The 15,126-nt window shown below is 49.3% G+C and overlaps 1 protein-coding gene across 2 annotated transcripts in view; it reads left to right on the plus strand.

Annotated features, from left to right (window-relative positions):
- The window catches only part of LOC137423728 (mitoferrin-1), a 100,199-nt gene that overhangs the window by 17,151 nt on the left and 67,922 nt on the right, over positions 1–15,126 (plus strand). The window contains exon 1 of one of the 2 annotated variants that reach the window (XM_068111184.2): positions 725–827. The exons of the other annotated variant lie outside the window; for it this stretch is intronic. Within the exon in view, the coding sequence (XP_067967285.1) occupies positions 816–827 (12 nt within the window). The 5' untranslated portion in view covers positions 725–815. Of the gene's footprint in view, positions 1–724; positions 828–15,126 lie in introns of those variants that run through there. 2 annotated transcript variants of the gene reach the window in all.

The raw sequence follows: 15,126 nt of genomic DNA on the forward strand, positions 1-15,126 counted from the left end.
CTTCCTGACTGGACACCATCAATGAGTGTCGGTAAATGGTTCGCATTCTCTCTGGGCCGAGGTTGACATTGGAGTGCCTCAGGGCTCAGTGCTCAGACCAGTGATGTTTCCGATATATATTGATGACTTGGTTTGTTTCAGCTGTCGATCGCTGCTGTTCATGGGTGACCTCAAGCTTTGGTGTAAATAAAATGAACACGACACCAATCTGGCGTTGCAGGTGGACGCTTGAAGAGTGGACGCAACTGTGGCAAATATAAGTGAATCTGACCAAATGTGGGGTCACGCACCTTGGACGGGTCACCTCTACAGTGCAGTATCTTTGGGTGGAGTGGACCATCTGACGACTGATAGTATCACTGACCTTAGAATTCGTGCAATGCGCACCCTCTCAGTCTCAATGCAGACTAGTTTGGCAGTAAACAGAGCACTCTTGGTGATGCATTGCTTTTGCCGCTCCTTTGTTTCTATTACACCTGCTATTTTCCAGTTGACCAACGCAAACTTTGTTAGACCGCATCTGGAGTATGATCTACCACTGTAGGGGCCCTTTCTGAAGCAGGATTGCTACCTGCTGGAGAAAAAGTGCAATGCTGTGCAACACGCATGGTACGGGGCAAGCACGCTTCCCTTATGAGCCACGCCTTGCAAATCTGGATCCGTTTTCATTTGACTGTAGATGGCTAAGAGGTGATTTGATCATGCTTTACAGAATCCTGCGTGGTGAACTCAACGTCTCATTTGAAGAACCGCCGGCCCTATCTACTACAGACAGTCGCCTTCGCGGGCACTCCTAGAAGTTGGAAAAGCCTTCGATGTGCTGCTGGGTAAGAGCAGCCTTCTTTACCCACCGGTTGGTCAATGTTTGGAATGGACTTTCTGAGGACACCGTCTAAGCATTGATGACTGACGGCTTTAAGAGGAGTCTATACCAGCTGCTGTTCTACCGAAGATAGGATTGCACAGGGCATAGGCCCTCCTCTCCTACAATGAGTTGACTTGACTATTGGACGTTAAACTGGATGTCCTGACTATCTGAGCGACGGCACACACACTGATGAATCACCCTATCTGTGAAACACAGGTATGACAGTTTATAGCTGGGTTTAGACCAGAACCTCGGCTAGACGGCACAGAAGCAAATGTGCATAAGCATCAACTTATAAAGATATGATTTACTGATACTGACCGTTTGGTATTCCCGGTGGTATCCGGTAATCCGAGTCTAGTAGATTTTTCCCGGTCCTGTAACTTTTGATTCTTGGTCGCTTGTCTGTCTAGTGAGGGTAGGGAGTGAGCAGGGAGGTGATGTGAGTAACGGGGTAGAAAAGGTCATGTTTTTGGATGGTTGATGATTGAGATTGTGGTTAACAGCTGTCTTGAAGACCTGGAGAGAATAATATTGTCATGCGAATCCCTCCGGTTAATACCAGGGACCGCGGAAGACCAGAACAGCTTTAATGGAGGCGACGACCAAACACGGATTCTACTTATGAAACGCGGGAGGAAGAAGAAGGGAAGAGGAAGAAGCGGGAGAAGCGCTTATCTTCAGCGAACCGACGGCAGCTGCGGGGAAATTAATCAACTCACGAACGACAAATCAGAATGTACAAAAATAAAGATTTATTCACGGACCCGATACAATGAAACGCGACGGCAATGAAATAAACGAATTCTTATATTGGGATCCCACACACCAGAATCAGAAACGAACAAGGGAAGATGAATTAATAAAAGGAAACGTCGTGTACTTGTAAATGTGGGGTGTGAGTGCAGCCTTATCTCGTCTGTTGTCTTGTATTGTCTGCCGTCCAAACACGGCTCCATTCGGCCCCGCTCGCGTGCCACCGGGCCTCGCTCCAAGCTCCAGTCGATCGCACACCACGAGGTCCCTCGCTCCAAAAGCACCGCTCCAAGCACCACACAGATGGCGAGCCAAGACCACCAGGACCCCTCGAGACCAAGAGGAAAAACGCAGAGGGCACAAGACAGCCAGGGAGGGACGTGCGCAAGAGAATTTGAACTGCCAGAGGAAGCTGCGCAAGCAAGACTCGATGTGCCAGAGCGCAGGACGAACTGCTGGATCTGCAAGAGTTGCAAGAGAGATGTGCTGCGCAAGCAAGAAGAAAACAATGTCGTTTGGCACGCCCTCATATAACATTGCGGCGGTGACGTCAGCCTTGACGCGCCACCCAATCAGTGCCCTCCACCGAATCGCAGGCCTGTAGCGTGGTCATAGCTCGTGGCACTCGATGTGGCTAGGCCTGCCGGAGGTGTAGCTGGCGGCGGCCATCATAGGCGGTTTCCTGGCCTGGTTTCCTTGCCTGTTCCTTCCGAAGTCACTGTCAGGGAAGGGAATTATTTAATGTTGTACTAAGGGCCTGTCTAAGTGTTTATGTTGGTGTGCATTGCCATAAGGGACGAAGGTTTGACTACCAGTTTTGACACACGGGCTGTTATCTTAATCCCTACACTATCTAACACACGAACAACCTGGTATGTTCACAGGTATACATCTTAACCCGACAAACCGGACTACACAGAACTTATTACAAGGTAGATTCCCTATCGCGACAGTCGGAGCATGTTACCTATTCAGATCTACCTGGCTCTAGATATTGCTCTACCCTATCGACATAACACAGCCCCCCCACCCCCTCTGGAACCGTAGCTCCTGCTAGGTTCACTGCAGGCTCTACCATTCCAGTCTTAACACTTACTGTCACACACTTAATTAACCTATGAAATAAATCAGGAGGGCTGTGGGAAGTGAGTCGGACTTCCTACCTATTCTCCTTAACATGCTAATCCCCTTAACAATCATGCAATCAAATATGTACATTTCATTCGTTGTTCCTGTGGAGGGAGGAAACAATTAACACTCAAAAACGAACTTCACCACAAAACTTAACCAACCTTACAAAATTCCAAAACTCTATGAACATTTATACAACCCCGGTCTACTGACCGCGTCCCCCAATGGATGCCACAAGACGCAACCTTACCTGCGGGGCCATCCCAATGCACCCCTAAATTTCCGCGGGCCCTGTCCACGTGTTGCAGGTGAGTGACATGGCTCGGTGGATTTCGCCCTCATTCATGCAACACAAACCCCTTATCCACGCATACTCATTCCAAAAATCATCACAGAAAATCATAACCAGGCACTTATTCAATACACTCCCCTGCAGGACCATGGCATTGATGTCATATACATGTGTGTGCATTTCTTTCTACTGGGCAGCGGGGAGGTACCGCACAACTAAGATGGTGGGGGCGCTTCAGGCTGTGGTGCCTGCTGTCCCAAAACAAGTCGACCGACGTACAAGTTCATTGCCCCCCCCCCCCCCCCTTTACCTCTTGGCCCCGTGGCAGCCCAACAGCCCTTTCCGCCGTTACCCCGCCGGTAAGGGTCTCCACACACCAGGCTCCATTGCCTCCTGCTGCCGCGCAGCTCCAAGGGTTGCCGGGGGTCTCCTTTACCCCAGGGTGCCCAACCAAACCCTCCACCGACGAGCTCCAATTTCCAGACACCACTGGCTGCCAGGGGTAATTGCCGCAGAGGGGGGGCCGCAGGCATCGCTCCTCAGAGCCTGATCTGTACCTGCGGACACACACACACACCTTCCCCACCCACAAGACCCCAAAACACATTTCCTCCCCCGCTGCCATTCCATTTTCAACACATTTCCATAGATGGTGTTACAAAAAGTTGCCATGGCCTGCCTTATGTGAAATCCCCCGTTCACATTTTAAAATCATTGCATTTCCACAAGTACATTTCAAAACTCACCAACCATCACTCATCCTCCACCGTCTCCACTCTCCCGACCACATGAAAACACATCACCACAACACTTACACAAACGCCACCCACAAGACTCTGTGTGGCACACATTCCAATCCCCTCACCGACCATGTCATCACTCTCACCTGCCCCCAACTCCAAATTACATGTCCCCAAAATTTCTATAGCAAGTCCTGAAGCCTGGGACAGTAACCATCAAGGCCTTACCTCTACCTTGATGTACAGGTAACTTCCGGTTGGTCAAGCCCAAAGTGCCATCCACCCACAAAATCCCAAAATTTATCCCATTGGGCCTACCAAATTCTTCCAAATTTCACTTTTCTCCCCACTATACTGGCAGGCATGTGGATCCGCATTCAACGGTGATTATCACTCTAAACAACTACCTGTGGCTACGACAGCTCCGCACCTCTACCGTGCAAGGGTCATCGGGACAAGGTGAGCAGTCAAAATGCCAACATGGCCCATGAGTGTCTATAAGGGTGCGATCCACCATCCATCCTTCGGCCCCCCTGCGAGGAACACAGCTGCACCAGCCCCAGCTGGCCAATGTGGTGAGCACCTGCTGCCAACAAACACTACCGCACGCACAACCTCGGCCCTGGGGGAGATGGTGGCAGTGCGTGGCATTCCCCTCACGTCACCTACGCCGCCCTCATCGCCCAGTCCACAGAACCACAGCCCCCAGTGCTCACCCACACTTGACCACACCAAGGCCCAGTCGACAGCCATGCTCCACCAGGAGACCCACCCAGAAGACATGGTCCACACACCTCGGACACCCATAGCACCACGTTGACCCCCAGACCCCCAACTCCATCCCCATGATCCCGCGTCCCAAATATTGGCACAGTCGCCCCCACAACCAGTTGAAAGCTGTGTCCTGCTACCCTGTCAATTTTATCACAGCCTCCAACACTTTGGTCTACACACCTGGATCAATAATGGTGTCACTGTGCAGTGACCACCATGCCATTTCAAAATTCACCCTTAAATTTGCATATAACCCCGAGATTACCCATGCCAAACATTTTTCACATTTTCCTAACCTCACCAAAGAAAGATGCTTCGCCATACACATGCCAGCCGAGCATGGCCCATATACTCGGCACGTTACCAATTCCCGATCACATTAACCCCATGGCTCTCTTCCCAAACCAAGAGTCCATAAATCATAACGGAACATCTGTGGAAGGTCACTCTCACACCATCACGTTCCACAGATGCCCCACTGGTTGTCCAGTAGGCTATAACATTCCTTGTCCATGTGGTTCGACCCGCGTCCATAGACCAGCACGGCATGGCAGGTCACCACATGCCGGCTGTCCCAGAGTCTCAGGAGGAGGGTGTCAGGCCGCATGCCCGGGTGGTCACCACATCAGGCCCAAGTTGGCTGTCCGCAGTGCCACCACCAAACGTGACCCACAACACCTCCCCCTAGTGGTCCTCAATATTTGCCATCCCAGGCTTGAGAAACCACCTCGGACTCCCCGGAGGTCTTAACCCCCACCAGGGTCCGGTGACCCTGTCGGCCCGAGCCAACAGCTCGGACGGCGCCCCGACGGACAAGGGACGCCACACTCCACCAGACCCCCCGTGGGGCCCAGGTCGTACCACGACACCCATGGCTGGGCCCCACGTCCAAATCTCACCAGCACAGCCCCCCAGCTGGCTGGCATCACCAAATTTTGAAAGGGGCAACTTTTGCCCGAGGCCATCCTCAATGACCTCCCCTGGTCCAAATTCTGCAGCCCGGGGACCAACTCCAACCAAGGCTGCTCCAAATCAAATGCCCATTTTAATTTTATTTTAGATTTTCTTTTAAAATTTTTGGCCCCAGGTGTCCAATCACCGCAGCTGCAGGTAACAACCTCTATCACAGGTTATTCTGCCCCTCCCTGCAGCTGGTCCACATTCCGTACGGGGACCAAATCTTCAGAGGCTCGATCTCCCGATCCTCCAATGTCCAAATCCAGCCCGGAGCCAATACACTCCCCCAACTGGTAATTCAATTTCGGAGCCTCCGTTGCCAAATTGCAGTGTACGGTGAGGGTCCCCTCGGTCACCACAATCTCCTCCTCGGACCGACTCACCTCATTCCCCAAGCTCCTTTGGGCCTGGTCAAACTCCACCTCCATGGGACTGTCCCAGGTCCCCAGCCGCTGAATCACATCATTTCCATCATCATCCACATCAACAATCTGCGGCCCCGACAGGTCTTCCCCAATAAATACCCGGTCCGGCTCCATCACACGGACCCCCAAGAATGTTACCCCCTCTCGCTCTGCACCACCGCCCTGGTGCTGCAAGGATTCCAAATCGTCCCCCCGTTGAGGTGTTGTGGCATCCACCCAGCCCCGATCCCCCTCCAGGCCACGATGTGGGAAACATCCTCCATTTACCTCTAAACATTCCAAATTTCCTTCCCCATTCACCTGTGGGCACTCCACGTTCACCTGTGGACACTCCACGTTCACCTGTGGATTTCTTTAAATTGCCATTCCCGGTGCAATTCCCAATTTGGCTTCCCCCCGTTCAGATTGAATTTCTGCCACCCTTGGCTCCTCTTGTGTTTCCTTCCCCGGTTCACTCCTTCGTTCGTTCAGTCCCTCTACCTTTCCTTCCAAACTATCACTCATTCTTTTGATCAGTTCACCCCGGGCATCAATGCTGTTATTCAGTCGTTCATAATAGGCATCCATTTCATTTTTCATTTCTCCCATTTTTCCCTCCAACCGCTCACCCGTTCCCTTCATATCGTCCTTCATGTCTTTCATAAATTGAAATAAGGCCTGGTTGTCTATGGAGGCCGTCCCTACGGCGGGGAAAGTTCCACCACTACGCTGAATTCCCCCATCTACATCCGACTCACTCCCAATGCTTCCCACATCTTCCATCCTTCCTTCCTCCATATTGCCCACCTCCTCCATCTGTAAAGGAGGTCGCTTTCCCGCGCACGTATTTAACAGGAATAAAATTTAACTTTTACCGACGCTCCGTCAGCGTCTCGCACACCGATCGCCGATGCAAATTTATCGCCTCCTACTACAAAAATTTTGTTTCCAAATTCTCCACACTCCTTGACACCAAATTTTACTACGGGGTTCAAATCCCACTCCTCGACAACAGTTGTCGTGCGAATCCCTCCGGTTAATACCAGGGACCGCGGAAGAGCAGAACGGCTTTAATGGAGGCGACGACCAAACACGGATTCTACTTATGAAACGCGGGAGGAAGAAGCAGGAGAAGCGCTTATCTTCAGTGAACCGACGGCAGCTGCGGGGAAATTGATCAAGTCACGAACGACAAATCAGAATGTACAAAAATAAAGGTTTATTCACGGACCCGATACAATGAAACGCGACGGCAATGAAATAAACTAACTCCTATATTGGGATCCCACACACCAGACTCAGAAACGAACAAGGGAAGATGAATTAATAAAAGGAAACGTGTACTTGTAAATGTGGGGTGTAAGTGCAGCCTTATCTCGTCTGTCGTCTTGTATTGTCTGCCGTCCAAACATGGCTCCGTTCGGCCCCGCTCGTGCGCCACCGGGCCTCTCTCCAAGCTCCAGTCGATCGCACACCACGAGGTCCCTCGCTCCAAAAGCACCGCTCCAAGCACCACGCAGATGGCGAGCCAAGACCACCAGGACCCCTCAAGACCAAGAGGAAAAACGCAGAGGGCACAAGACAGCCAGGGAGGGACGTGTGCAAGAGTTCGAGCTGCCAGAGGAAGCTGCGCAAGCACGACTCGATGTGCCAGAGCGCAAGACGAACTGCTGAACCTGCAAGAGTTGCAAGAGAGACGTGCTGCGCAAGCAAGAAGAAAACAATGTCGTTTGGCGCGCCCTCGTATAACCTTGCGGCGGTGACGTCAGCCTTGGCGCACCACCCAATCAGTGCCCTCCACCGAATCACAGGCCTGTAGAGTGGTCATAGCTCGTGGCACTCGATGTGGCCTAGCCTGCCGGGGGTGTAGCTGGCGGCGGCCATCATCGGCGGTGTACTGGCCTGGTTTCCTTGCCTGTTCCTTCCGAAGTCACTGTCAGGGAAGGGAATTATTTATTGTTGTACTAAGGGCCTGTCTCAGTGTTTATGTTGGTGTGCATTGCCATAAGGGACGAAGGTTTGACTACCAGGTTTGACACACAGGGGCTGTTATCTTAATCCCTACACTATCTAACACACGAACATCCTGGTATGTTCACAGGTATACATCTTAACCCGACAAACTGGACTACACAGAAATTATTACAAGGTAGATTCCCTATCGCGACAGTCGAAGCATGTTACCTATAAGGATCTACCTGGCTCTAGATATTGCTCTGCCCTACCGACATAACAATATGATTGACGAGGATGTGGAAGTTGGTTCTACAGTTGGGGAAAAAGAGGATCAGATGAGTGAAGACGAAGAGTAATCCTAGATTTTGGGAGTTTCACGAGAAGGAGGTTGATTTGTGGAACACGTGTGTCCTGCAGATCCCTAGCGGGGACAAAGAACAGAGGGTGCAAGATCAGAAAGGAGGTGGAAGAAGACAGAGACCACCGACCTGTCTGCGATGGGAAAGTGATAGGCCCACGGGAGGTTCCAATGGTCTTGAAGGCCGTTGTTTCCATGGCATCAAGCTGAGTAAGGTGTGAGGCAGGGGAGCCAGCCCATAGGGGAGAGCAGTCCTCCATCAAGCTGCTGATGAAATCCTTGTGGGTGGATAAGATCAGGAGTGCCAAGGAAGAACTTTGTATGACGGATGATGCCCAGTCAGTGCCTGGTTTTGAGGCCAACTTTGAAATGTAGTTTTGCCTTAGAGAGATCATGGCTGATGGTAAGATCCAGAAGTTTGAATGATTGAACTTATTTGAGAGGATTGGAAAGTAGGTAGGAGGATTTGCCAGATGGTCCTTTCAGAGAGAAATAGTGAGTACCAACAGACGACCGCGTGAGAAATGTCAGGATATATTCCAAGTGTTTGACCAGCTTCTTATTCTATCAAGGTCTGAAGAGAGGGAAGAGGTAGCAGCCTCCCTTACAAGTTTGTCCTTTGAGGGCCTGGTCTGTTCCTGTTATTCATTATATTAGTGTCATGTCTCTCCCCTCCCATATACATTATAATAAACCCTTTAATTATAATTAAAGTCGTGCACGTAATTATAAGAAGCATCTTCCCAACTTTTCTCCTCCCGTGCACGACTCACCGCTAGTTTGGGCTTGCATTGAACGATTCTTGGGGAATGATAAATGTTAAAAGAACGCAGTAAATTTGGCGAATGTCGTTTCGGCATCCACGGAGGTCTTAGACCTGTGGCTCAGAGCGGTCTGTGTTAATGGACCCCTGATGCGACAACTGTTAGGTTGACGGCTATACAAACCCAATTAAATTTCACCAAGGAACATTGTTGATATAAAATTTGAGTGGAAAAAGCACGATTGGGCGTTGACAAAATTTAAAACGATTTTATTTTCAAATTTCAGTGTGCATGGACAAAATGGCAGATGGCCACGTAATGGCGGAGGACCTGGAATATGTGGTCGAAGGCGAGACTGAGGTTAGCAGGGAAGGGAATAGCTTCTCCCCCACTTCCGAGTGATCTAGTCTGGAGGCAGCCGTGACTGACTTCCAGGCCATGATAGAATTGATGAAAGAACAGTGAGCATGGGTGAGATAAATGAATTGGAGATTAAATTAAGCAGAGGTGAATTGGAAAACAAATTCAATGAGAGAATTGATGTGTTGGAGCTTGAAATGATGCCATGGGAAATAAATTGGAGGACATGGAGGGGAAAATGGTGGATTTGGAAAAAAAAAATTGGAGGAAAGGATGGATGACAAATGGAAGGAAAGATAGTGATGGAGGTTGAATTGAAATGGGTGGAATTAAAATGGGTGGAATTGCATTTAAAAATCAGAACGTTCCACGCAGCTTGGTTGAGTAGGGGAAAAATTGGGAAACAAAATTGGGGCCACAAATAATGGGATTAAAAGAGTGAAGGGTGACCTGGAATGACATCGCACTGGTGTGGATGTCACTCTGCTCGAGTGTCATAAGAGTGTCCATGAGATAAGACAGAGGGTTTAGAGGTGGAAATGGTCTCCGTGGTGTGTCGGATGATACTCGCGGGTGTATAGTTAGGCCCCGCGTGGGTGAGGGGTCATTTTAATGCACCGGGACCGACAGGGTGTGAAGTGACGACAGCTCTGGTGTACACGCTGGTGGTAGAACCTGAGCTGGTGAGCCAGGTATTTGAGCCTGTGATGTGTGTGGGCTAGGCTGGACCAATGCTGGTGAACAAGGTCGGACCCACCAGTGAGCGGTACCGAACCTACGCTGGTGAGCGTGTTTGCGCCCGTTAAGGTTGGTGAGCTGACGTTGAAGGTTCAACCAGGGTCTGGAGTGTTCAAGGCGGCCCCTGTGGGGGTCAACTTGGTGCCCAGAGTCGGCGACCCACAGTGCCTGCAGTGTTTGTTGACTGCCTCCACCGGGTGAGGGTTTACAAGGAGAAGAAGAAAAAGAAAGCCAATGGCAAAGAAAAGTCACACTGAGCCAGGTTTGGCTTTAAAGTGGTTTTGTGCTTCGATTGGTGTTGAATCCTGAGCTGCTGGCAATTCCATCTTGGCTCGTGCCAAGAGGGAATTGAAAGATTGAGAGTTTCAAAGCCAGTGGCGGGTGCAGGAAGGGGCAACACAAGAGTGACATAGGGTCTTTGACCGCAGCCACATTTGGACACACTGATGATTATGATGATGTTGAATTTGGTTTAAAGTGGCCTTGGTCAGACCTGGTCTCCAACCTGCAGAATTCGTACTGGGGTGGGTGTTAATGGTAAGATACGGACCCCACAGTGGTCTGGTGATGTTGTGGGGGCATCGCCTGTGCATCGGGACACTGCCCAAGCGAATGTCTTGTCATCGGACCCTGGAGGGAGTTGAGACCTCCAGAAGAGGGTGGTCTCTCTCGGGCGCGTATGACGGTGCATCAAGAGGACCAATAGGGAGAGCCATAGGGTGAAGCACTAGTTTAGAAAGGGGGGATAACAGCCTGAAAGGAGGGATGGAATTAGTATATATATATATATACAGTAACGTGAAAAAGTAAGTACACCCCATGTAAAGTTTTGGCTTTTTCAACATGTTTCAACATACAGCTATTTGATCTTCATTTCAACAATATTGATAGATAAAGGTGATATAATACAACAAATATCATGAAACATTTACATTTTGTAGTGCATTGTATAATTTAAATAAACATAAATGCAAATTTCGCATGTGGAAAAAGTAAGTACACCACGACATTTATCACTACTTCAAATACCTAAAATTAGAATCAGGTGCACCAGCTCAGGTGCAAATGATTAGAACATCGTTAGAGGGGATCTTGGAGGAACCTGTCTTATTTAAACCTCAGACATTTCGTTTGGTTTGCTCTTTGTTGTTGAAGTGTGCGGCGTCACCATGCCGAGATCAAAAGAGCTCTCTGAGGCCTTCAGAAAGAAGGTTATAGATGCCTACGAGTCTGGGAAGGGATTTAAAAAGATCTCCAAACAATTTGAAATCGATCATTCGACTGTCCGGAAGATCATCTACAAGTGGAGAAGATTCCAAACAACTGCCAACTTGTTCAGGCCAGGCCGCCCCAGCAAGTTCAGCCCGAGAGCAGATCGCAAGATGCTGAAAGATATCTTTAAGAACCCCAGAATGTCATCACGGGATCTACAGGTAGCTCTTGCCACTGTTGATGTCAAAGTGCACGAGTCTACCATTAGAAAGAGGCTGCACAAATTTGATCTACATGGGAGGTGTGCCAGGAGGAAACCTTTGCTGTCCAGAAAGAACATCAGGACAAGACTAAAGTTTGCCAATGAACACCAAGGCAAAGACCACCACTTCTGGAACAATGTGCTCTGGACAGATGAGTCAAAGGTAGAGAGATATTTGGCCACAGTACCAGAAGACATGTTTGGTGAAAACCAAAGACAGCATTTGACCACAAGAACCTGATACCAACTGTAAAGCATGGTGGTGGAAATATGGTTTGGGGCAGCTTTGCTGCATCAGGGCCTGGGCAGCTCACCATCATAGAATCCACTATGAATTCTTAATTGTACCAGAGGGTGCTTGAGGATAATGTGAGGCCATCTGTCAGAAAGTTGAAGCTCAACCGAAGGCGGACCTTGCAACATGACAATGACCCTAAACATCTATCTATAATTCCAGTAATCTCTGTGTGTATGTTTGTTTGTTTGTTTGTTTGTTTGTTTGTATGTCTGTGACCGCTGTTTCTCGACAACTACCGGTCCGATATACTTGAAACTTGCCAGGTATATTGCTGGGGACCCGAGGATGTGCCTTTTCAAGGTTTTAAATTAATCGCAGAAGTAGTTACCGAGCTATGTCCAAAAAACGATTCAACCAATCAGAGAGCAGCGAGCTATCACGTGTGCCGAACGTGGCGAACACACTCTGCCTCGGATGGCACATTTGAGAGCGTATTCATTTATTTCCCGTCGGCAAACTATGTTGGCGCTATGTTGGCGTTAAACTATGTTTTAAAACGAATAAAAACTAATTTGCGATTCATCGTAACTGCGATATACGACCTTCCGGAGCTCCCGTGAGAGCGTGCGCCATTACGGATAGTAATTCAATTAAAAACATAAAAACATTGTCCCAATTCAGTCAGAGCGAAGGGCGTTGTTTTAAGCGAAGAGCGTTTTATTTTTCCCCTTAAATTCAGTCGCCGGATGGTGAAAGCTTTTTTTTGGGGGCAGCTACTGGCAGCCACGTACGGCCAATCACAGGACACGTTGTTGTGTCGACGTGCCGTGTTGTTTTCCCTCGCGGTTTGGAATGTTTTTCCTTTTCATTTTTTTTCTCTTCTCTTTCTACTTGATGATGGTAGCAGTTCTGTACTCGCAAGCCGTTCGCCGTTCGCTTTGGCGTTGCGAATGGACCAAAACATTTCATGGACCAAACCATTTCATGTAAAGCGTTCGCCGTTCGCTTTGGCGTTGCGAATGGACCAAAACATTTCATGGACCAAACCATTTCATGTAAATAGAGGGGGGGGGGGGATATAATTTTAGATATATATATAGTACGGGCATGCCCTAGTACCAGTAAATCCACCAAGGAATGGCTGAAAAGAAAGAAATGGAGGGTTCTGGAATGGCCAAGTCAAAGCCCAGATCTAAATCCCATCTAGATGTTTTGGGGGGTTTTGAAACGAGCTGTGCATGTAAGAAACCCCTCAAACATCGCACAGCTGAAATAATTCTGCGTGGAGGAGTGGGCAAAAATTTCTCCCAGTCGATGTCAGAGACTGGTAGACAGTTATAAGAAACACCTACTTGAGGTTGTTTCTGCCAAAGGGGACAATACCACCTATTAGAGCCAAGGGTGTATTTACTTTTTCCACATATTGTTACGGTTCTCCGCCGCCCTTCTTTACCCTTACCAAGGGGGGATTAAGCCCCTTGTAGTGGGGCAACTTAGCATAACAATTGTGCATTTTGTGAGGAAAGCACCAAATTTGGCACACTAGTAGACTATCATATTATGAAAAGATCTGGATATTGGGCCATCTCAGATTCAGAGATTTGATTTTTGCAAGATTTCGATTCGATTGGGATCGAAGAGAACACCTTCTTCGTCTTCTGTACAGTGAAGTTGCCAGCCCTGAATTCTCTGGCTACATCTGGGTGCTTCATTGGGAGTGCAACCATGTCCCTCAGGTGAACAGGGACCCACCTGGCATCTAGTGTGTGTGGTCTAAGGCATGGAACCATGGGACCAGTTCCGTCAGGGCATCAAGGTACATCGTGAATGAAGCCTGCCGCAGAGAACGCACGTAGACCAGTACCAACATCTCTAGTTCCAGCACAGTTGCCCAGTACTGAAAGTTGGGAATGTCTGCTCCTCTCTGGTGACACCAGTCTTCAAACTCAGGCAGGTCTTCTGCATCATCAGCATATGTCGTACTCGCAAACTGACTCGCAATATTCCAAACTGTCTCGCAATATACCAAACCGACTGGCAATATTCCAAACCGACTAGCAATATTCCAAACTGACAAGCAATATTCCGAACGAACCCACAATATTCCAAACCGACTGTTAATGTTCCAAACTGAAGTCAAAAGTCAGTCAGTTCATACGCACGGTGTTGCAGGATGTGCAGTGCCGCTGCAGTGATTTGATGAGCTCTTCTTGTGCGGGTGACGTGGGCAGCTCGCAGGAAGGGGTCGGCCGTCCCTGGCGTTGCAATCTCAGCTTGCAAATCTGCAAAATCTGCAAATCTTGCAAAAATCAAATCTCTGAATCTGAGATGGCCCAATATCCAGATCTTTTCATAATATGATAGTCTACTAGAGTGCCAAATTTGGTGCTTTCCTCACAAAATGCACAATTGTTATGCTATATTTAGTTTAGCTGCCGGACTATTGTTCTTTCTGGGCTTGGCGGAACTGAGAGAGTTAAAACGCCTCTTCCGGGCAAACGCAAGGTAGGGTTTCGGGACCAAGTCTCGCTCGTACCTAAATCCCTGCGCCGCCACGGAAGCGGGGAAGCAAGCCTTGCACGAGCCACGTTTGATTTGGGTACACCGAGCGGATTGAGTACCACGTGGTCCGTGCAGTTTTCTAGTCGTGGACTCTGATTCGAGTGGTTCTACTCGTACCACGCTTAGTCAATGAGGAAAACACGAGAACGATCGAATGGAAGGAAGAACACAGGTTTAATTATTATTCCCACAAGTATGTACAATGATCGGTAGACGCAGAGACACAGAGCAGCACTTAATCAGTCTTATCCAAACCCCAGACTCGGGCCCGTTCACACTCACACAGGGTGATGATGGATTGGATGCAGGCAGGAAGGGAGCAGGCAGGATGATGTTCTGGCCAAACGCGCCGACGTGTTCGTCCAGGGACGGCCCCGTCCTGCTCTCCACGGTCCCAGCACGTCCCGCGAAGAAGGCAAGCAGGCGGTGGAAGGATCCTCGTAGCGCGTCTCCCGAACAAAAGGCAGCCGATGAGGTAGGAAGGTAAAGTACGCGTCTCTCAGCGCGGCTGGCGGTTGCACAGCGCGTTATCACTCGCGTAACTCGATGCACTATATGCGGCTCGGCTTCAAGCTCAACCGAGCATCACTTTCATATGAGCGCGTATCCTGGGTCATGCGCGTCTTTCTCCACTCAATGCCAACTCAGTCCTCGTACCTCAATTGCTGCTCGAACTCCACTGCTCACCGCGCACACTATTGCTCACCAACTCCTGGGTGCCAACTCCTCCTGGTGGCTTTGTGCAACGGCTTAT

The sequence above is a fragment of the Myxine glutinosa genome, chromosome 3 (genome assembly GCF_964187855.1).
Source record: "Myxine glutinosa chromosome 3, kmMyxGlut1.1, whole genome shotgun sequence".
Taxonomy (NCBI): Eukaryota; Metazoa; Chordata; class Myxini; order Myxiniformes; family Myxinidae; genus Myxine; species Myxine glutinosa.